This window comes from Abramis brama (assembly GCF_963993115.1).
Source record: "Abramis brama genome assembly, chromosome: 5".
Lineage (NCBI taxonomy): Eukaryota > Metazoa > Chordata > Actinopteri > Cypriniformes > Leuciscidae > Abramis > Abramis brama.
Window position 1 is genome coordinate 6,282,473 of NC_139967.1, and position 24,677 is coordinate 6,307,149.

The window sequence follows — 24,677 nt, forward strand, 5'->3', positions numbered from 1 at the left end:
GATGTTTTTATTTTATTTCTGAATAAACATGAGCAATTTAACAAAAATAGAACAGAAAAGGGAATTGTATTCTATAAGATTATACAAGATGATGAAATTAAATAAATTATTCAAAAGTTCTGGAGGGGGTAATAATATAAAAATCAGAATAAGGGTACAATAAATTATGAAACACTTTAACAAGCTCATAAACCTCAAATATTGAGGTGTCATCTGTTTTAGGCCTCAGTCAGACGCAGACTGATGATGAACATGTTGGAACTTCCAGTTCCGTTCCAGCTAGTCAGTAACGTCTACCCTCACGATGGACACCTGAAAGACATCGCTTACCGAGTACCATGGAGTAAGTGTGGCAAGTTTGGCTGCGGAAATGCGGAAGGTAGAAAGGTAGAAAGGCATCAAGGGACGTCCGTATCCAATGTTAGCTTCACTTCTTGTCTCCTGAGATACCTTCATCTGATCGATTTTTGAAGGCAGCATAGATGTATCCGTTCGCTGCGTTTGATATCCCACAGTCCTGTGCTTTCCATTCTGTGACAGTTAAGCTAAAAAATAAAGATGGCATCTGAAAGTTACGGTTGGTGAAGCTAACATTGGATTCGGATGTGCCTTGATGCCTTCCTACTTTGGAAGCAGTTTTCAGCATTTCGGACGCAGCCCTAATATCTAGATACTGTTGTTTACCCTAAAACAGAAGTTTTCAGTCGTGCTCCTGGGGACCCACTGACCTGCAGAGCACTGAACTTGCTCCAACCCTTATCAAGCACTGCCTTAACCAGCTAAGTTCTTCAGGATCGCTTGAAAATCACAGGCAGGTGTGCTGAACCAGTTAGGAAATAAAGTTTGCAGGACAGCGGGTCCCCAAGAGCAGAGTTGAAGATCTCAGCCCTAAAATGAGAATTGTGGCATGAAATACTCACTCAAGATGATTTTCTTTTTTCTGTGTAATGCAATGGAGATGTTTTGCTCTTTTAGTGATTTACAAGGAGAAGATTTTTATTGAATAGGAAATTTACTTTCATTACATTCATCCGTGTTGCTATCTCACCCCCAGATACCTTTTGTTATATTCAATGATAACATATCAACACTGACTTGTGTCATTTATAACAGCGAACAAAATATCCATGGGTACGTTACAAGTGACTGGATCTGTAATGGATTACTTGAAGGCCAACATACGTTACAGTGACTGTTTGGAAAGGTTTGAACTGTTTCTATAATGCCCTTTGATATGATCCATGCTTTCATATTTGTGTCTGCAGATTGTGTCCACACCCAGCTGAGAGTAAGGGTACGTTTACACGACAACGATCAACTAAGACAGAAAAGTCTTCCTTTACTTTTTTTTTTTTGCGTAGAGACGACAACGTTGTCAAAACGATCCCCGTTCACACGGATCCGCAATAATGACTAAAACGCTGCATTATGCAGGTCAGGGGCCTCATTTATAACCGTTGCGTACACACAAAACAGGCCCTGAAAGAGGCGTACGCCACTTCCGACGCATAAGTTGTGATTTATAAAAACAAACTTGACGGGAAAATTTGCGCACTTGCACGCAAACTCTGACCCATGCGTACGAACGTTTTTGAGATGGAGCCGTTTGGCGACACCGATGGTGAGCTGGACATTAGTGTCTTTTTGGTCACTTTTAGACAGAAAATCTAAAGAAAATTAAACATCTACAGAAAGATAATACAAATATAATTTCACTCACCAAGCCTATCACTTGAAGCAAATATCCATGCCTTCTTATATGTCCGCGCCAGCGAGCGCGTTGGGCTGTTTAGTGAAACTGACGCAGTTTAAATAAATAAAATAATGATTTAAACTGTTTTACTTATGATATAAACATTTAGATTAAATATGCCATTCAAATTAATGGAGTTAAACACTTAAACATGAAATCATTACTGAAAAGTTACAACATTTTTTATATTCAATCAATAGAAATATTTGTTGTGGATGCAATGTTTTTGATCACTTTTCCTCTGGCCTGCTGTGTTTTAATGTTTTAACCACAGAGATAATTGCTTATCATGATAATACCAGATTGTCTGAGAAAATAGTTTCGTGCAAATAATGCCCAAGGCCTATCTGTTTTCATTAAAAATATAAATCAATTAAAAATACAATTCGGCCAGTGGAAAAGATTGAGAAAAAACTTTCTCTGAAATGTATTTTACACTATTTAATTTATGTATTAAAAAACAAGGCAAGGATAGGCAACTACTTGATTTTTATTAATGTAATGTGTCTTGTACCGATAAACGTTATCACGTGGATGAATAATCATATGCAAATGATATGCAGATGAGGATCTGCATAGTAAAACTAGGCGTTGTAAGCTCCATATATGGTTATTTCGGGGAGGAGACGCATGTGCACACAATCTTCCGCTGACTGGGATTTATAAAGTGAATTCTGCGCAGGTTCTGGCGTACGAACGGTTTTATAAGTCTGAATATTTTTTTGCGTAGAGACGACAACGTTGTCAAAACGATCCCCGTTCACACGGATCCGCAATAATGACTAAAACGCTGCATTATGCAGGTCAGGCCAGGTGTTGGCAATGTCACTTTGTAAAGAAACACTAACTGCATATAAACTGAACATGTGATATGCATGTGCATGATGTCACCGTTTTCACAATTCCACGTTGTTGTTGTTTACATGGGGACGATAATGGTATAGTTTTCAAAAACTTGCGTTTTCAGGCCCCCAAGATGCTGTTGTCGTGTAAATGAACGGCCAAAATGCAAAAAAGTTTTCCGTTTTTAGTTGAAAACTGTTATGTAAACGGCCCCTGAATTTCTCTCAGTTGTGTTTAAATACAGGTTCTTCACATTGAGCTGTGTTGTGTTTAGGCTCAATGTGTTGCAGACAGGAAGAGGACTAGAGGAAGTGGTTCCCAGCTCTAATCCTGCCTCTCAGTGCAGTATTGGGACCTCAGAAGTCTTCTGGCTTTTAGATGGAGTTGAGAGCAGTGCCATCAGATCACTTTGGGAAGAGAGTTTCAGTCCATGTATGCCAGATGCATGTTGCTTTACCAGTGATGGTAGGATTTGGAGTATTTAGTAATAATTTGTTTATATTTTTGTGTCATTTCTGAATACTGCACCACTTTATATCAGTCCAGTCGATTTTTGGCTTTGATGTTCTACTTAAAAAATGTGTGCTAAAAATTCCCAGCACATCACATGGCTTGCTTTCAAAGGGATTTCAAAAGGATCTTTATACGTTCTTGGTCCTTAGAAGTCACAATGAAAGGATGATAATCCTTCCTTAACTTGTTTCCGAAATCTCAGATCTCAGTCTGCCAGAGGAGGTGATATTCAGTGATCATTTGCAGCGGTTCAAAAGCCACATGCCTCCATTTCAAACGATGCTTCAGAGGCTGAAGATCATAGCTGTCTCGGATCCTGTTCTCAATTCATCAGTAAATCTTTTAGAAGGGGTTGTTTTTAGGTACAACATACAATATATTTCTTTCTCCCATAAAGAATTTTAAAAAGAGCCCTAAAGAAAAGTCTGCGAAGAGAGGATTGTTACTTAAAAAATCTATTATGCATATGTATGCACTGAAATTATATTTTCACCCATATTTCCTTCTCCTAGACACTGTGCCTTATACGATGCAGGTTTAGATGAAGTAACTGGCGCCACGTTTACTGGAGGAAATGTTACAGAGGAGTTCAAAAAAGAGGCAGTACTGAACGAAGACGTAAACTACAAAACTGAATCATCTTAATGAAAAAATCTGTTTGTGCTTTTTGCAGCTTAGGAAGAAGTTTTAATATTACAAATATACCAGCCTGATTTCTCCACAGTCACTAATGTTGCCTGTTGAAGTTTGTATGGATTCATCCAGAAGACAAGAGCCCATTTTTCCCTTTGCAAAAATGCAAGATTTTCTAAATGTCACCCGAGAACAAATGGAAGAATGTTTACCCTTAAAAGATCTTCTTAAAGAAGGTAAAACTTGACCTATACATTGCAAAAAATATACAATGGCCCCGAAGAGTAGTTGGAAACGAGTCACGCTTAATAAAATCATCTGATTATAATTGCATTAGATAACAAAATATGAAGCACAAGTACAACTTCCAAGCTAAACATTTGACAAAAAGACATTTGTTAGGTTTTAAATAAAACAATAATTGCACTGTTCAAACACCAGTTAATTGAAAGTCATTGCAAATATTTCTCAGAAAAACGGCATTTTTTGCTTTTATATTTTGTTATCTAATGCAATTACAATCAGACTTTTTGGGGCCATTGCATTTCATAAAATGTCAATAATCATTTTATTTTTTTTAAAATAGCCACTTCTGCTTATAAACACACGACTGAGTTGGAGGTCCTGCAAATGGCTGAAAGCAGCCTTGCTAACATGACCTTTAACGAGCCAAAATCTCCAGGTAGTGTGTATTGACTGTTCATATTTAATCACGATCAAAGAGTGTTTCCTTCTGTAGATTGCTCTTCTAATCTCCAGTGACTTCAAAACCTTTCATTCCAGTTGCTTCAGGGGTTTCTGCTGAGATGGAATTAGACCTGCCTCTTTCACCTTGTAATCACACGCTGTGTCTACCAGACCTGTGTATGTCCAGCAGACAGCTGTCAGCTGAAGTACTGTCACCAGTTTATAAGCAGTGAGTTTGTTGCATTTGTTAAAACAAGGAGAGAATGCTGTGAATGTTTGTTGCAGTAAATGTCTTTACTGCAACTTGTAGATGTTCCATGACATATACAAAAGGTTTGTTTTCATTTTTCAAGCCAACATGAAACGGCATTTACAATCAATTTTGCTTCCATAATGTGACATTTTCAATTATTTTGGGGGAATAATGTGCAAAGTTGAATTGTTCACAATAAGTTGACCATGCATGGGAATTAATAAAGTAAATATGGTCTGTTTTGATTTCATTTTGACTTAAGATCAATGAAAAAACTACTCATAATAATTCATATGACGCAGGAAATAATATGTACTATACTTTTTCCCAGGCATTTCATGTCAGACAGTCATTGTGAAAATATGGAAAAAGCAGTTTGGATGGCAGAGAAAAATCTCCAATGTGTGTCTCAGTCTTTACTTACTGGTAATGTGGATATGTAGATAGCAATGTGAGAAACCTGCACTGGTTTATATCCATAAAGTGTGTATAGTCGTTGACCTCCATTGTGTTGTGTGTACAGAACCACAGGTTAATAAGCCCTTGGTCCACATTCAGTCACTTCCAGAGCTTCTTACACCACTGAAGGTGGAGATGGAACCGGTCCCAGAACCCAAAGACAACCAGTTTCATCTCACAGACGGTACAGTGACGTTGCCTGAAAATTTCAGAAATCTCCTCGTCTGTACTGAGAAAATGTCCACAGAAGAATGCAAGACAGCTGTGAGAGAGTCGCACATAGATGAAATATTCTCACCACTGTCCATTCGGAAAATAAATGGTAAGATCTTATAGTGAAGTATGCCTGTATGTAAAATATCTATTTTAAATGACACTGCAATATTACTCTTTATATATAATGGTTTTAAGGTATTATATTACATTTTTCTCAAAGTTCTGTATGTTAATGTTGTGTTTTTACAGAGTTGCTGGGTGAATGCCCTTCAGACGCTGGTGAGCTTTTTGAGTTTCTCTCATCGTTTTAATCACGAGCTACATATATATTTTCAGTCATGATCATTTGCAAACATTGCTATTATGCATATTTGAGGCGTGAACAGAGCAAATTGGAAAATGGAAGATCTGTTGTGTTCACTATTAGCCTTGAAGGAACTCTTTCAACAATTATCTTCCACCCTCATTTTCCTTTAAAACAGCAAATCTGGGAAACAGTAAGGCATTTACATTGGAAGCGAAAGGGGCCAATAAATTAAAATACTCATCGTTTTAGTAGTATAGCAACAAGAAACAAACAATATGCATGTTAATATGACTTAAGTGATACAATTTCTTACCCTTTCTGTGTAAAGTTTGAATTTTACAACTTTGTTTTCATGACAACACAACACCATAAAGCCTAAATCAACTGTGTAAATGACAAGAACGTTACAGCTCAAATAATACAAGTTGGTAATCAACATTATGCCACAAATGCTGTTGATTGAGCTCAAATTAAATGTTTTACTCTGGTTTCTCAGCACTGCCACCTTCAAGCCATCCCACTGCAGTTCACCTTTCCCAGAGTAAGCCTGTGCAGTCAGTCGTACCTACACAGGTGGAGAGAGGGACGACTGTGAAGTTCTTTATAATGACAACAGCTGGAGGAAGAGACTGTGAAGCTGCAGAGATGGAGAAACGCATGTCTAGTCCACCAGAAAAATCAGACAAGAGTCAGACAAATTCCTCCACATGTCTTTCAGAAAAGCAACACCGCTTTTCTAAAGTGGTCGAGATGTCCAAGTCGTCTCCATTGAAGCACTGCGTTAAAGATATTGAAGTGATATCCGCTATACACAAACTTCCTGAGAAGTCAGAACAGAGAAGAGAAAACATAACCTCTAAATCATCTCTGTTATCAAACTGTTTGAGAGGCAGAAAGCGAAATAATTCTGTAGTTCAGTCTAACGAAGATTTGAACCCTTTCTTGTCTTTTATGACGTTAATAACGATGCAAAAACCTCAGCGGAGCAGTTCAACATCTGCAGGTAGAGTGAATCCAGGACTTTCATTAATAGTGTTTAAAGTCAGCATGACTCATAAATTGTGACTTTTGTTCCCTATTGTGACGTATATTAGAGTAAAACGCGTTTCTTGAATGAGAAAAAAAAGTTGGGTGGGAATTGATTGGATTGTTATTGTTTTCTAATTCCTGCGATCTCATGTGAGTGACAGGTTGCTGGAGTGCACATGAATTTTAACAAAATAATGAATATAAATAATTTATAATATTCCATAAAAAAAATAAGAATAGTCTATTTCTGTTTCATGGTGATTTTAAAGAGTTAGTTCACCCCAAAATGAAAATTTTGAAAGCGGTAATTTTTTTTTTTTTTTGCAAACAAAACCCTAGTGTTGCTTCACAAAATTTAGGTTAAACCACAGGAGTCACATGAATTACTTTAAAGGTCCCCTATTATGCAAAATTCACTTTTGCATGCTGTTTGGACATAAATGTGTTTTGGCAGTGTGTACACAACCAGCCAATAGTGATAAATATTCACTCACTCCTTTTTTATTAATCCCCATAAATCATCAGCAGTGTCTCCCAACGACCTGTTTTCAGAATGCTGTTTTAGTGACATCACTAAGCACAGGCCCCGCCCACGAGTGTTGACAGACACTGCCGTTTCAACATAGACCCGCCCTGATCGCGTTCACAGCTGCTGACGAGAATGTCTCCCAAGCGTTGTAGGTGTTGTGTGGCTGGATGTATTAATCCACATAGCTCTCTCTATTTACTCCCGAAATCTGAGGCAGCCGCTGAAGACGAGGTGGAATTATTTTGTTTTAAAGAAAATTCTCCCTCAACTCGAAATCGTTTATGTACTTGCGCACATAAACTCATCTTTTGTATCTTTTACTCAGCTCTTACGGTGATTTTCTGAAGTAAAACTGACGCTTCATCTTTTGTGTGATGTACAATAAACTTTAGTATATGAGTAAAACTAAACTCATCAGTATATGTTTGATCATCATTCAGACAGCAGACTTGTAGGCTATTAATAATGGATACATACAAGCAGATGACAAATACGTTATAACCGTAATTAAACTACTAAACTATACCTGTTCCATCTCCATACAGCACTCTGACTCTGTAGGCATTATTGTCCGACTCGAAATGAACACGGTTACTGAGAGTTTCTGATATTATCATCATTCCGTGAGATGAAATTGTCCTGAGAGACTGAGTGCGAGCTCGTGAAGCTCCGCCCCCTGGGCCGTGCAGCAGCAGCTTATTTGCATTTAAAGGGCACACACTAAAACAGAACGTTTTTCTGAGCCCCAAAAAATCACAATTTAAACATGCTGTAAAAATGCTGTGGGTATTTTGAGCTAAAACTTCACATACACATCATAGGACATCAGAGACTTATTTTACATCTTGTGAAAAGGGGCATAATACGGGACCTTTAATGATGACTTTCCTACCGTTCTGGACCTTGAATGGTAGTTGCGTAGCTCCCAATGGAGGGACACAAAGCTCTCGGATTTCATCAAAAATATCTTCTTTTGTGTTCCGAAAATGTCTCACGGATGTTGAACGACATGAGGGTGAGAAATTAATAACAGAATTTTTTGGTTAGTTCACCCAAAAATGAAAATTCTGTTATTAATTGTGTTAATAACAAGTGTTTTGTTTGCAAAAAAAAGAAAAAAAGACCACAATTTTTGGGTTAACTATTTAAAATTAAAAATCATTTTTGGGTGAGCTGAAGGGATTCAATCATATTTGAAAAAACATTTTTTTTTTGTTAACAAATGTCTAGGAACTGCAAAAAGTTTGGAGGTCTTCCCTGACATCTTTTAGTGTTAGTTATACAAACGGAACACAAGTATCTTATTTTGCTTTAGTATCTATCCTGCTTGTTACAGAATAGGTCATGTTGACGTTGACAGGCGCTTGTTAATAAATTCATTGTTGTGACTCCACAAGAAAGATTTCTTTAGTAATTTTTGCTGCTTAGTTTTAATTAAAAAAAAAAATGTTTTGACTGGGTAGGAAGGTTTGCATTCTGAAAGTTATATTGAATATATTGACACAAGTACATCAAAAAAAAAAAGATGACAAAGATTGAGATCACAATTATTGCAAACTGTCAAAACAAAGCAATGAATTGACTTAAAGTGATAAAGTCTAATATCTTTCAGAGGTAACCAGGTGTCAGAATCCCACTGGAAAAGCTTTGCTAGATAACAGAATAAATGCAGTGAATCACGCCTCAGATACAGGAAGGATTGTCATTGCCACTGAGAAAAGCTTTCCCTGTGAAGAGATACAAGAGACCATCAGCAAGATTGTATACGTCCAAGCCACAGGTATCAGCAGATCTGAAATATTTGAATAACATTAGATTAACAAATTGCTGTAAGCACAAACTACATGTTTTTTTTTGTTGTATATTCTTAATAATTTATTTGTTTAGTTGAAATGATTCACTGTATTTCTCTGTGTATTTCTGTAGAGAGTCAGCGAGATGCATATAGGGAGCTGCATGCGTTGGCTCTGCCCTCTCTGGGAAAAATGCAGAAGTTGGGCATCTCTGCTTTGAACAACAGAGACTTTGGCACTCTGTCCTCCGAACTCACACGATTCCTCCTAAAGCAGCAAGAGCGAATGCTTCGGACAGAACAGGGTCAGAAGAGACACGTTCTCACACAATATAAGAATGCACAGGAGTCTGTAGTGGATCCATATCTCACCACATGATCGTTTTTAAATAAGATGGTTTTGTATTATTTATGTGGCAGATGCTGACAGTGTGTTTAATGAGATGGCACTGCTACATATTCTGGTAACGCTGAAGGAACACGTCCTGTTCAGATGTGACCTCAACGCAGCCACTGGTAAATATTAGAAAAAAACACTCATGTCTCATAGCTATGGTCTCATAGAGACAGAGCGTATTTAGGCCACGCCCACACCGGCGGGGAAAACAATCCAACCGTCTCCATTGACTTTGCATTGCGAGAGGCTGCCTCCTTGTCATTTCTGACTTATAACAAAAAACAAAACAATGTTGAAAAGCTGCTATGTGACAAGGTGTACAGCAAACAAGCTAAAAAACCCAGAAATAAGTTTTTATAATCTGTCGACCCCAAAAAACGAGCGTTTAAGGACACAAAAGTGGATACAGCAGGCAATTGAAACAGAGCGCAAGGTGTCATATTACTCTGAGAGCTACGTCCACTGGAGCAGGGAACGTAATCGGCGACAGTATAGCTTAGCTTACAGTAATATAATATATAAAACTGACATTTGGATATTTGACTTACCAGTGACAAAATGTTTACTGCATTTTTTTAGTGCATACTGAGTGTCAGGATCCCACAATTTACCCATTCGTTCCAGCCTGTACCAACTTTTGTGTCCTTAAACGCTCGTTTTTTGGGGTCGACAGATTATAAAAACGTATTTCTGTTTTTTTTAGCTTGTTTGCTGTACACCTTGTCACATAGCAGCTTTTAGGCATTTTTCTGTCTTTTGTTATAAGTCATAAATGACAAGGAGGCAGCCTCTCGCAATGCAAAGTCAATGGAGACGTTTGGATTGTTTTCCCCCCCAGTGGGCGTGGTCTTCAGATTATGACGCGTTGTGCTCTGTCTCTATATTACTGAGAGGTCGCTCTTTCATTGCGTAGGAGTGGATTTCGTCTGTTAACATAGAGCTTTCAAATTAATGTGGATAGCATATCTCAGATAATTTGTCTTGGAAGATTGGATGATAAATGTTCACACTGAGATCTTTGACGTTTGATTGCAGACTTTCGTATCTTGTTATCTGAGGCATTCTTGAGATCTCTTATAAAATTCTAGAGCACGGTTTCCTAAACTTTTTTTTTTGTCAGCTAAACCCCTTAGGCTTAAAGTATTTACTTGAAGCACCCCCTGAGGTTTTCAATTAATGTTTCATTAATTTAACAACACACGTTGCATGTTCACAGTTCTCTGGTATTGGTTAATGACATGCAAGTGCACATAGTCAAGTCAAGTCATCTTCATTTATATAGCGCTTTTAACAATGTAGATTGTTCCAATGCGGCTTTACAGAGATACAAGGATAGTTTAAAGTAACAGAGATTGTTTTGGCTTTATAGCAGTTCTTGAATAAAGTTATTTTCCAGCTAAAGTTAATTTGATTGATTCACTTCGGACGCAACGATCATTAGTTGTTAACTTAGGGGCCGCTAACACAACACCGTTTGAACAGGAAACTCTACACAGACTTTAAACGCGAAACCTGTGAGAACGCTGATGGCGTGCACATGCGTATTGCGAGTTCAGTCTATTGGTATGCGCGTTTGAATATATGTGCGCAGGTTTATAATTCCCTACAAACCAAGCCTTAAAAAACTACTTGTCTGGCCTTAACATTTTGATACAGAATTGTAGCACTTCGGGATAGATATGCAAACCGAATTTTCCCGACAACGCTTTATCTGTAGAGTGGTAAAGGGATCCTCCATAAGGAGAAACTAGTTGGCACTTTAGCACCCTGCTATGACCCGATGTCAATGTCTAAAGTATTTTAAGCAAACATAAAATATTTGTCTTTTTTTAGTAAGTGTTTTGATTATTTTTATTTTAAAATTATTTTATATAGGGCTGATTTGTTATTGTTATATATATGTTGGTTATATATATGTTTTAATGAATTATAATTAAGATATAAATATATTACTGTTGTAAATTACAATTGTACTGTAAAATAAAAAAATATTTTTTTTGATAATTATATGCCTAATAATTATTTTATTTTACACTGCAAGTTAAAATACTAATATTCATTTTAAAAACTTCACTTTCAAATATTCAAATCATCAGATTTTATTTGAGCAGAATCATTTTTGAAAAGCAGCATTTACTTTGAAGTGAGGTGCTCTGATGCTAAAAAAACACTTAACTGCATGCATGTAACACAGTGCCACTCTTCACTCTGAAGCTCGTAGACTATATACTTAAATCACAGCCTTAGATTTCATAACTGCACAAGCTATAACGTGATTTCAGTTTCACATTTATTTATTTTTATATATGATATAATTATTCACTCATGCTCTAGAGGAGATGCATGTGAGATTACTTTGTTTTTTTTCTAAGAAGCAGCATCAGTGTGGCACAAACAACTGAGATCTCATTTGTGATTTGATCGTTACAGCGTAGCTTTTGTATAGCTTTACTCACACACCTGTAAAATCTGTCTTTGAATAGAGTACCTGGCTCAGGCGAAGGACTCCTGTACTCTGAGCCGTTTGGATGAGCTGTTGAGGAAGTTTGAGGTGTTGCAGTATCTGAGTCAGAAGAGGCAGGAGTCCAACCCTAAACTACTGGAGCTCCAGGAACAAATCAACACATGGATGAACTCCCACGCCAACCACAACACAAGAGTGAGATTTCATACAGAGTTATTTAGAGTTATTTAGAGTTAAGACTTGTGCTTCAGCTCTGAAGTAAGCTCGAAACAAACAATAACTGTATATGTGTATCCAACCTTATCTGCATACATACAGTACATTCACGTAAAGTGATATATACTAAAATGTAAACTATGTTATCGCCCAGCTCTTATCTACTAAATTCGACTAAGGAATTAAGATATTAAGATATAGAAAATTAACATCATGATTTACTGTAAAGCTGCTTTAAAACCATATGTATTGTGAAAAGCGCTATACACATACTGTAACATTGACTTAACTTGACTAAGCATACTTTTCAAACAAAGCACATTTTACAGAATGTGAATGTGTAATGACTGTTATTGCATGTGAGCAGGTTCTAGTGTTGACAGTGAACAGTGTAAATAAAAAGCTGCTCTCAGCTCTCAACCAGGTATCAGGTGAGTTATTTTCTCAAGAACAAGATTGTTACTATGCAGTGATTGTCCTGCCTGATGTGTGTGTGCGTGTGTGTGTTTAGAAAACGCTGTGTCTGAAATCGTCCCGGATGAAGGAAAGCTTAAAGTAGTGAGCAGAGAAGTGATGGACAGGTCTCTTTTTGTCCTTATCTCTAAGGTGTATACTAAATACATGAGGTGTGGATTTAATGTGTTATGTCCGTCTCCTTTCTCCTCAGATTGTCCTACAGTAGGTGTGTCGTTGTGTGCAGTCAGCACATCGGTCCTGATTTCCCATGGCAGAGTTTCAGCGTGGTGTTTGAGCTTTCCTGCGTAGGCCACTCGCCCTTCGGCAGTGTGTGTTCAGAGAGAAACGTCAACTTTATCTCCTTCTCCACTGCAGTGCCTGAAACCAGTCAGTCCAACAATCCTTCATGCTCACATGATGCTGTAACATCAGTAATCACAGCCAATTAGAACATATTTGATGTTTAATGCACAATTATGTGGAGCGGGATTCTTTATCAATGAGATCTCAGTGTTAGTAGGCCTTTTCATTTTGATAATGCAGAAATAGAATCCAAGTGTTTGGTCAGATGTCCGGTTGCTTGTTATGGCTGGTTGAATTAGCTTGGAAGAGATATCTTTCCTGTATTTTAACACAGCATTCAAACACTATGTTAAACATTCATATACAATTACAGGTACAAATTTTACTAATTTAAAATTATGAATTATTGTTTCTATAATAAGCTTCTTTATTGTTATGATCTTGTTATGATCGTCTGTAGGAGATATCCCAGAAGAATCAACTGCTAAATCATATCTGGACACTATTCCGTTTGTGTTGCTCATCACTGATGGTTTACTGAACCGCTTAAAGATGCAGCATACACTGGAGACAACGTGAGTTACTCAGAGTAGTGTGTGTGTGTATATATGGGGTTGAACGACTTCAGATTTTTTAAAGTCGACATTTATGTGACGAGATGAGAGTCGACGTCGACTGATGACGTCATTGATGAAAAAATAAGAGACTCGAACGCGGGTTGCCTTGTGCACATATATGGCAAATGACAGCACTCCTACATAACAGCTTATTTTTATCAGTTCTTCTGTCTTTGGGTAGTTATATTTCTCACAGATTTCTGCTCGTTAGTTATAGTTATAGATTAAGTAGCACGGTAAAGATTACATTTATGTGAATGCATTAGTGTGTGAGATCGATTGCGTGTGAATTGCTACTAATAGTGAAGCTGTGGTTTTTAGTTAGTTTAGAAATGTATGCGAGAACTTTTCAGTTTCTAAGCTATTTTATTGATAAATCACAGAACAGAGTTTACAATACATTTGATGCGCGCTTCTGTGTGTGTGCGTAACGCAGCAGCAGTTTAGATCGACGATTAACCTACCTTTTTTTCATGGATCCATAGATGCCAATGTAGAACCTTTATTTAAGAAGCTTTATAAAGAGTGTATACTGATGCACAGAGACTGTTGTTGGCAGGTACAATATTGTTCTGCTGGAGAGGAAACACTCTCCATCTGCACTGCAGCTGGGTGGAACCCATTATGATGTCATCACTGTGGATGAGACCACTACCATCCTCATCCAGGTGACGCTCAATACACACTTGCTCACCAGACCACCATTCACAATGTGACCCTGGACTGAACATGTAAATCCTGTGTGTGTGTTCAGGAGCTGAGTGAGTTGGAGAAGAAGATTGGAGAAGCATCTGAGCGTGTCGTCAAGAGACTCTCAGCCCTATCTCTGCAGTTCAGCCGTTGCTGGCTCATCCTGCACTGTGCCGAGAACCACAGGGCGCTGTCAGTTTCAAATACATTTACATCTGTGTGATCATGTCACCATTCATTATTATCAGGGCTCGACAGTAAGGATTTGTTTCTGAAGCCCCAATTGGGCTGGTAGTTAATTTATTTACTTGTAATGGCAAAATTTGCAATGGCAACATAAAGCTCTTTCTGATTCTGATTTTCATTGACCCCAGCACAAAAAAAATAATTGTACAAAATTCTAATATTATTGTTGCCAGGTGAATATCTTTAATTTTACAAGTCATATTTATTGCTGAAACCTGATTAGTTGCCATAATGGCCGATGCCAAAACCAGTATCCAGAGAAGACTGATATAATGCTGATATGAAATACAGTAGTTGAACCTTTATTTTACACTATATTAGCTCAAAATACAAATATAGATGATATTGATATACTATGAATATTTTTGTTGCAAGGTTGTTGAAAGATATTGGAATTGACACAATGGAATGACTACCCTAGTGAAAAATAAATATACCAAAATGTATTTGAAATACATTTTTGTTATGCTAAGTATACTCCAAATACATTACATATTTATGTACTTATTATAAATACCCTGCAATTGTACATTAGTGTACTAGTGTACTAAAGTATACTTTAAAGACTGATATTATACAGAGATCATACTGTCCTTACTAATAGTGACATTAAAACACATTTTAGGCTTAATGCAATAAAGAAGAACTCCAAATAAAGTTTAATTTTAATATTTTTATCAGTAAGTCTCAAGCGATATGTCAGTAAATATGTTAATGGATTTGTAGTATGATGAAATACTTGTTTTTTAAATACATTTTGTTATAGTTTTTTTCACTAGGGTACTTCTGTTAAATGACCAAATATCAGCTAATTAATCGGCCTGGTTGAAATATTGGACTGCCACTTTTCATTATACAGTAATATTCAGTACTGCACTGTTTGCATACTGAATTGTGGTTGTGCTTTTTTTTTAAATTCCATCTATACAGAAAAGCTGTACTGTGAAGCTTTATGTGTTGATTCCTGTTCATAGCCAACAGAAGACAAAACAGCAACCGTGACTGACACACAGTTTTATTTATGAAGATTCAAAGACTAAACACTATTTTCCTCCAATTTTAGGATTTCCAGTAACATCTATATCAATCTGGTTCACATCTACTCTGCATCTGTGTTGTTCAGAAGCAAGTCTGAGAAGTTTGATGTCAAGGTATTTATTATGGCAATTTTAACAGCGGATAACAAATCTCAAAAGAAATTCTAAAGGTTATACCAATGTCAGGTTTGACATTTTCTGTTTTATGCTATTGAAAAATACTTTGTGTATATTTGTTGACCATGGCATGTGGCGTATGTTTGTTTCAGGTGTTAATGGTGTGTGAGGAAGAAGAGATAGCTAGCTACATCTATCAGATCTCTTTACATACGCTGATGAATTCAGAGAGAGATGGACTGAGCTGGTTGGATAGAGACTGGCTCAGTGTGCGGCCCACAAAGGTGAATGACAGTTCTAAAATGTTCATAGCACGTAAAAATTGTAAAAATTATAATTTTTCTTTATTTCATTAAAATTATGACTTTTTGTCACTGATCATCAGTGACCCTAAAATCATCTGTCCTCAGGCTATAACTCAGTACTTAATATAGATTAATATATTTATTAAAGTTAAAGATAAATGGAAATGGTCCCTGTACATTTGCGTGCATTTCCATTTTAACCATGAGAAGAAAAATTTAAAAAGAACCATTGTTGTATTTTTAAAATGCTTTGTTGTATACATTATAAATTAGAACCGAGAACACAAAATGAAATATTGAGTTCTTTTCAGATTTTTATTTGAATTTTTGCACCTTTATTACACATTTTAAAAATGCACAAATTAATATTGAAAAAATATTTATTTATGAGTTGTCCTTGATTAAATTAGAAATAATGTTTCTCCCGCATTTTCGAATGAGAACTAGAGCCATGTCTCTGGAAGCATGGTAGGTTAATACAATTTGACAAAATAAAATAAAAAAATAACATTTTACTTTCAATTCAGTTAAAACATACCTAAGATATTCATAATATTTCATCTAAGATAACATTTCATGGCTGTATCCCTACTATTTGTCAACACTGTTAGATGTAAAAAAATTTTTTTTTATAAAATCAGACAATATCAAAGTCATTCTTCATTCTGAATGAGTTCAACAAAATCACACAAGCTGTTTTTTTATTTATTTATTATTATTTTAGATAATTATGCTTATTTTGTTAATTACAACCAAGATTTTTCAAGTTATTACCCTAATTGTAAAGGAAATTGATATTTTGAGCATGTCCAATCAGTAGCTAGTAATTAAGTAGCTAGTAACACAGTTAATATGAGTGTGACAAATGCAAAACTATCAACCTCACAAGATTTTCTTCCAATAGATGGAGCTGAAAGTTTAATATCATTCTGTGTGCTCAATTCACTGACGCATTAATGTGTGTTTATTTTAGGCAGAGCATTGCCTATTGCAGTTTCCCTGCATTAATCCTCTGGTTGCTCAACTGATGCTGAGGAGAGCTCCATCGCTGCAGTGGCTGCTGGGAGCTTCTTTCTCCGAGCTGCAGGAAATGTTCCCACAGATCCCTCACAAAGTCATTAAGGTACTACTAGTGAAACTAGTATCCAAAATCAAACTGTCACAGGGCACATTGTTGGTTAATCAGTCTTGTTGACAGTCACTATGTTTCAATCTAAAGTTGTGAATTTATCTTGAGCAAAATCGGAATATTGCATAAATCATTTGTGAATGAAGCACCGTTTCCATCCCATGTGTTTAAGAGAACAAAATTGTCACTTTCTAGGAAATTTGTCCAAAATGTCTGTAATAAAATTTAAAGTTGCTGCAGTTGACCTATCGGTAAGCCCCTCCCCTTGAACGCAGATGAGCCAATGGCAGTTGAGTATCAGTTGCATGGGGACCGGAACTCGGACATCTTTAGGTTTTAGCGCTATAGATAAACATTGGAAGATCCGAAGCTCTCGTGGGTTTTATGGTGTTTATGCTACAAAAATGGTAAAACGATGTGCCCTGGGGTATTTGTAACACTGATTCCATGTATCCTGACAGGATGGGCATGTGTATTAATGTATTGAATCACTGTACTGTGCAGCGCGTTTCAAAAGTGTGATAAGATTTGCGCAAACGGACCAATTATCTGCGCTATACAACTGAAGCCCGGTTTATTTATAATATCAATGATGTGAGCGCAGTAACCTGGTTCCCTAAGGATTCAACCCCAAACCCAATGAAGACGAAAACGTTCATTTTCTGGTTGTCATACTCATTAAGTTACAATTAAAGTTAGTGAGTCCATGTTCTCAGACTGTTCTCACGTCATGTACAGTAAAGGTCAAAAACTGGGGGGGGCTTACCGATAGGGCAATTGACCGTTTGCAAAGACCCGCCCCCTTTAGTTACTGTTGCTATGTCCAACAAGCCATGCCCCACCATGTTCTCACACAGTGAAAAATACATCGGGGGAGCAAAGAGGACACTGACAACACGCTGACAGACAGGAGAGACCAGGTTATTTTTGATATGAAGTCTCAACTTTGACATTTGGTCATTTTTGTAAAGAAATGTAAACAATAAATACCGTTTTGTGGCTCTTTAATGTGTCTGACAGATCGCTGCAGAGCCTCTTAAAGCTGTTCGTGAACCGATCATCTCTTCCTTCTAGTTAATTTCTAGCATCAAATAAACATGAGAACATAAGAAGGAATGTTGTTTTAACCACGGAAAGACGTCAGTACACTCGGATTCGGCGGATTATGATTGGTCAGATCGCCTGTCAATCAAACTCCCTGCGAAGGGTCAGTTGGGGAAGCCACTGTTGCTCTTTTTTGTACATCATAAATGACTTCCGCCTCATAGCGCACTGCAGATGAAACGGAAAAAACACTGTCATGTTATCTTGCGTTTGGAGGCGGATGCATCAATCTTGTGAGATGCATCTGGGTGGTTATTATACCAAATAAATTTATGACAGACTTTGGATCAGGCATTTCAGAATGACCAAACCAACATTTGAGATTCTCTGCTATGAGATTGATCCACTGGTTAGTCCAGTTTAATTAATCACATCCTCTGTTAAAGCGTAACTCTCGCCAAAATGCAACCTAGGGTCTTTTTGTGAATCTAACCAAGGAAAACTTTTGTTTAAAAACATAATTAGAATGGAAACGGCACTTTAAAGATTGACCGTATTTTTGTTTTCGGTAAAAAAAAAAAAAAAAAAGATTTTCCGGTTCCGGATTGTTTCCGGCCGCCGGCATTTTGTCAGTCAAAAATAGTCGATCTCCGAATGCAACGTAACAGGGAGGAGAGTAAAGATGGAAAGCTCCTAAAGCTTAGTTCCATATAAATTCACGGATAATTTGTTGTTTTGTCGTTAGTGAAAATCAATATTGACCTTGTATTTGAAAAAGGATCCTCATATAAGAAGCAATACTAAAATTCAGAGTCAGTTCATTCGCATTTGGAGATCGACTATTTTTGACTGTCAAAATGCCGGCGGCCGGACACAACAACAGCTACAGTGAGTTGTTCAAAATCTTTCTTTTTAGTAAACTCTGTGTACACAAACAATGTTCTCAATGCTCGAGTTCATGTGTAGAGCCCCTGGTGATACTTCGAGCAAAGTTTCATGTTGTGTTGAGCCTCCTTAGTGTTTTAAAAATAGTGATTTTGATGCTATCATAGTCGAGCCCCAAGCACTCCCATTCAAAAGACAATTTGACCGAAAACGAAAATACGGTCAATCTTAAAAGTCACCCTAATTATGCTTTTAAATGAAAGTTTGCCTCGGGTAGATTCACAAAAAGACCCTAGGTTGCATTTTGGCGAGAGTATCGCTTTAAGGCAAAGTCACGTGAGTTTTTTGTTTCGCATAAAAGGAATGTATTTGTTAAATGGGTCCCCATCGTGGTTTATGTGCATGTCTTCTTTTTAGATAAAAAGATTGTCCGCCTCAAATTGAGTGCATATGTGTTTTATGCTCATTTTTCCATCCAGTGTTTTTTTTATGCAATATCCCAAAATTCGCTTAAAAATATGTAAAAGGAAACATGGCTTTTTTCACACTCTCTTTATTTTCTGCAGCTTTTCAGTGAAATTACAGCTGAGTCCAAAGTCAAAACGGCCACCATGAAGAGTGAGAATACACCCTTCTCACACATAAACAGCCCAGCTCACCCTCCTCATCCTCATCTGCCTCTCTGGACTCAGGATCTTGACACGTTACATCTGGAGGATAAGACGCCACGTAGCCAGTTGATTGGTCAGTCTTAGTGTTTAGAGAAGACAAATTAGCTTAAACCTTACAGACAGGATCCAAAATGATTACTTGCCAAGCACCAAATGTGAGAAAAGAATGCTTTGGTCATTATAACTATTATTTATTTATATATATATATGAAAATAAATTCTAAAAATAATGATAAGATTTTAAATATATATTTAAAATGAATGTCTAAATATATAAATGTCTATAACTAAATTATAGTTAATAAATGTTAATAACTAAATTTGTTAAAGATTTTGTAAGCATATTGCATAGCTGTGTTTGGAGTTAATTGTTTTATTTTGTGATAACTCAATGAAAAATGCTAAATTATGTGGACATAATTTTTGGTCAGGCTGTCATACTACAGCGTAGTATGCAGTATGACAGCCTGACCAAAAAATATGTCCACATAATTGCTACAACCACCTAGACGGCACGTACCTTCCTTCTATATATACTTCCTTCTTTATATAGATAAATACTGATTGATTTGTACTTGATTGCTTATACTCTTATTACAATAATGACAATGCTAAATATAGTTTATCATTATCAGTCGGGGGCAGTCGTGGCCTAATGGTTAGAGAGTAACCCGAAGGTTTCGGGTTCGATTCTCAAAACCCGCAGGAAACGACTGAGGTGCCCTTTAGCCCAATCACTCCCCAGGCACCGCAGCAAAATGGCTGCCCACTGCTCCGAGTGTGTGTGTGTCCACAGTTTGCAGTGTTCACTACTCACTGCTCCTAATGTGTTTGCACTAACTTGAATGGGTTAAATGCAGAGGACAAATTAAAAGTATTTCACTATACAGAGAGACTCACGTCACTATACAGTTTACTGCCCAGTTGGAAATATATATGGTTGGTAGGTGTGTAGGTGTTGGTAGATGTTGGTAGACCCTTTTGGACAGGTAAAAATTAAATATTTCAGATCAATAATCAAAAATCAGAGCAATAATTGTAATTGTTTCTTTATCACATTAGCAGATCATAACAGAAGAAGAGGAGAGGAAACTTGGAGAAAAAGCGAATTATCTCTTCCAGATTCAACTCACTCTCACTCATTCAACCCCTTTTTGCCAAGTCCGTTCAGCCAAGCTTCAGCTACAGCGAGCGTCTGGCAGCCGCAGGGTGAAGGATTCATTCAAAACCCAAATCTAGTGCCAGGCCGAGCTGTTCCCCGAGGGTCTGCCCGTGTTCCCCTGGCTCCTCTGCCCACTCCTGAAGTGCTGGGTTACAGGAACACTGCCTGTGCATTCAGCTTTAGGCCGCAGGGTCAGACTCACCAGAGCTCACCTGAGAACGATCCGCCTCGCAGGACAGGAGAGGAGAGGAAGAGGCGAGGAGGAGAAGACGCCCACAGTGGTACACACACTCACACACACACACACACACACACACATGCATGCAGCAACACACATTCCTAAACTGTATGACTTCCTTTCTTCTGCAGAACACAAAAAAGATATTTTGAACAACGTTAGATCTATGGAGCTAAAATGGTCTCAATAAGCTAATTTACATTTAACAAAAAGTGTGTATGTATTTGCAAACAGCAATCTAAATCATATTGGCAAAATACAAAACATTCAGAAATGTGCATACATACTTGCTAATTTATGAAATTGTGCCTTGCATTTGGGATTGTAAATTTGGTTGGGCATTTGAAAATCGTATTTTGTGAATGTGAATTAGCTTATAAGCATTTGTGAATCGTATTTTCTAAATGAATTAATTTAGCTCCATAGGCCTGTAGATCCCATTGCCTTTCACTGTACGGTTGAAAAACATACATTTTTCTAAATATATTTTGTGTTCCACAGAAGAAAGAAGGTTATACAGTTTTGGAACGACATGATAGTGAAGAAATTATGACAGAATGTCATGTGAAATTTTAAACCGAAATCCACCACAAAAGACCAGTTCCAGAGGACAGGAGAGTTTTGCTCCATTATTTTCTGTCTGTGTGTTTATTGGCAGATCCTCCACACGGCAAGAGAGGAAAACTGCTATATGAGCGAGTTCCAGGCAGGAATGACGGACAGACCAGACTGAGATTTTTCTGAGAAACTTTTGCTTCTTTCTCTCTTCAGTTTATCACTCGAAATTTCAGAATATTTCTCATGTTCATATGTATATTTCGTTTTTATGTAGAATATAATGTGAAATTAATACAGTTCATCCATATGTTCGTATGGATATATATATAAAAACATATTTTAATATTGTAGATATTGTTCATATTAAAGATTAACCTATCATCCTTTAGGTGTATTTATAGTATTCTTGGTTCAGAGAACCAGAAATTACTGAAAGTTAACTGAAATTACAATAAAAAAATAAAAAAATTGTTATTTATATATTATACATTCACATGTTTATTTAACTAAATGTAAAAAAATCTATTTGATTAATAAATTCATTACAATTGCAGATTTTTTTTAGATTCAGGGACAGATTTACTAAGCAGGGGCAATTTACTAATTAGCGTAAAAGCGCAATTCCCAGAAAGCTTCCCAAAGAAAGTTCTGTGCATGATCTACTGACGACGTGCAAATTACACAGCCGGATCATTTCCATAATTTCCATAATGACCAACACAAATTACCAAAATTACTACCAAATTACCATCTGGTTTAAGACATGCTTTTTTGGGGCATTAATAATGGTGCAAATATCTGTAAATTGACTAGCGCAAACCTTAGTAAATCACCTTGCGTGATTCATTTAAATACTTTCCTCCCATACATTTTGCGTCTGAAAGGGAAACTCCTAGAAATGCATATGCAATAAGATCAGCCGCAAAAATAACCCAGTCCACGCCTTTACAGTGCTAATTTCTCACTGCGTGTCTTTAGTAAATCCAGACAGTAGTTTTTTAACTCCAAAAAAGAGTTTGCGCTGGAGAAAGCTGTTAGTAAAGCTGGCCCTTAATATTTTTTATTTATATTTAAATTATTTGAATAATTTGTAATTAAATTTGATTTTTTTATTTATTTATAGATTTTCCCAGGAATCCCAAAGTCATTCGAAGGAGAAAAAAAAAGCGTGGAAATGTCATGAAAATATATATATATATTTTTTAAAAAGACATGGACATTTTTATAGTTCATTAATTTTTCTAATTTGTATTTTTTCTAATTTTTCTAATATTTCTTATAATGGTCAACTATAAAATAATTGTAAATATATGATTATTAATGACTACTACTAATAATGTAATTTCTGTAACATTTTTTAAATATCTTGCTGAAATCGTATAAAAAAAAATCATGAACAGCTAGAAAAGTAATGGAAATTTACTAGTCATAATGTGCGAACCCTGTTTTATAATTGTGGGGTTTAAGTTTTTTTTTTAAATAGATTTATCATTTTAAATGTACGTCGGGCACAGCAGAGGGTCTGACCTCTGATTGCTAAAAAGTATTTAGTGCCTTGTTGTTTTTTTCCTCTAATTACAGTATTACGTGGCTCCTTTATCTACTGACCTTTAACCTACAGTTGAGAGTGAACGTGAGCACACACGCATCTGTTAACTTTATAGTATGTACACAGAAGCAGGTGTGAAGAACGCATCTGCATTCAGACGCAAGAGTTCTATTCAGATGTGGCACTTTATTGACAAACAAGCAACTGCGTTCATTTCTTGCTCCTGCTTATTTAGAGGAGGTCACGCTTCTGCTACGCATTTGTGTACTGGTCTGGAACTGAATAAATCATTTGGCATGTGAAGCAGAATTGATTGGCGTTAAAAAAAAACATTTTCCAAATTACCGGTCTGGATGTTGATTGGCGACTGCGTTGACAGTGGCCATTAATTTATCTCCCACACCATACACATTTCCAGCCCCTCGCTATTTTCTTAAATGAGCGTGATAGAAAGATAGTCATTCAATTACAGGACAATCTTCTTATCGCTGACAGTCAGAGCCGAGAGAAAGCAGCGCACGTTGAGAGGAGGAGGAAGAGAGGGAGAGTGATGGGGGTCGGGGGGGCTTATCTCAGCGCGCCAGCAGTCTGACTGCAGCCCCTCGCAGGAATGAGCTCGAGAAAACACACTCCCATAGGGCATTTTCCTCTCTCCATCACGCTCCCTTTCACTCTCTCTTCACCCCCCGTTAGTCTCAGCCTCTGTAAAACACCAAACAGCCTCCATAAATAATTCCAACACCATCTGAACCGCCACGTCTGCCTACACAAACAAAAGCAAATAAAACCACAGTTTTCGGACACTGGGGAAGACGTGTGTCCAGTCTAAGGCAGTAAAACACAGCGCTTTAAATAAACACGTCAGTAATGTGACCGTAATCACTGCGCTCTTTCAGATGGAAAAAAGCTGTGAGAACAGGGCATGCTGTTCAAATCTGACCCTTTTTAACCACTCTGTTCATTGCAAGCATTAGGTCAAATCAATTGTCACTCTTACTGCATTGTCAACAATGTACTAAATGCTCAAACAGGAACCGTTGGGAAAGGTTCCTACCTTTAATAGGTCCTTTCTGAGGCAGTCTGAACAAACCACTAACTCTACAGTAAGTTACTTGCTTTATTTTATTTTAAAATGTATTGTTGCTAATTGGCTATTTTTGGCTATTTTTTCCCTTTTCCACCCATGTTTTTTATATATATATATATATATATATATATATATATATATATATATATATGTATATGTGTATATATATATACACACACAAATCATACAAATAATATAATATACTGTATATATTTAAAAAATATAGTTTAAATCTAAATAATATATACTAAATAGTGTGTGTGTGTACTTTTTTGGTTTACATTGTTATTTATATTAAAAAAAATATATATATATATATACACAAGTGTGTGTGTGTGTGTGGCTGAAAATGAAAATGTAAAAAATATGAATTATAAAATTAATAGAATTTCAATATAGTTAACATATGTTAACATTTAGTAATGTGTGATGCTTAGATATTATTATTTTATATATATATTTAAAGCAAAATTTTATTTCTCATAATTTTCT

The 24,677-nt window shown here is 36.6% G+C and overlaps 2 protein-coding genes across 2 annotated transcripts in view; both read left to right on the top strand.

Annotated features, from left to right (window-relative positions):
• LOC311082737 (uncharacterized protein) overlaps positions 1-24,677 on the top strand; it is a 212,721-nt gene that overhangs the window by 28,939 nt on the left and 159,105 nt on the right. The gene's annotated exons all lie outside the window — the stretch shown is intronic.
• shoc1 (shortage in chiasmata 1) lies at positions 4,386-21,845 on the top strand. Its single transcript, XM_084115185.1, has 22 exons — positions 4,386-4,424; positions 4,526-4,658; positions 5,014-5,108; positions 5,206-5,463; positions 5,607-5,636; positions 6,161-6,667; positions 8,835-9,002; positions 9,149-9,319; positions 9,435-9,530; positions 11,895-12,070; positions 12,459-12,522; positions 12,603-12,672; positions 12,759-12,934; positions 13,311-13,425; positions 14,027-14,135; positions 14,222-14,349; positions 15,467-15,554; positions 15,710-15,841; positions 16,836-16,985; positions 19,487-19,664; positions 20,657-21,034; positions 21,650-21,845. The coding sequence occupies exons 1-22, from the start codon at positions 4,397-4,399 to the stop codon at positions 21,733-21,735; spliced, it is 3,336 nt and encodes a 1,111-aa protein (XP_083971311.1). The 5' UTR covers positions 4,386-4,396; the 3' UTR covers positions 21,736-21,845.

Bases quoted from the DNA above. Each gene is read 5' to 3' on its own strand.
- shoc1 (XM_084115185.1), top strand. From the start codon at position 4,397: ATGACCTTTAACGAGCCAAAATCTCCAG. The intron at 12,071-12,458 runs GTGAGATTTCAT...GCATGTGAGCAG, and splicing joins ACGCCAACCACAACACAAGA to GTTCTAGTGTTGACAGTGAA. The intron at 19,665-20,656 runs GTCAGTCTTAGT...TCACATTAGCAG, and splicing joins GCCACGTAGCCAGTTGATTG to ATCATAACAGAAGAAGAGGA.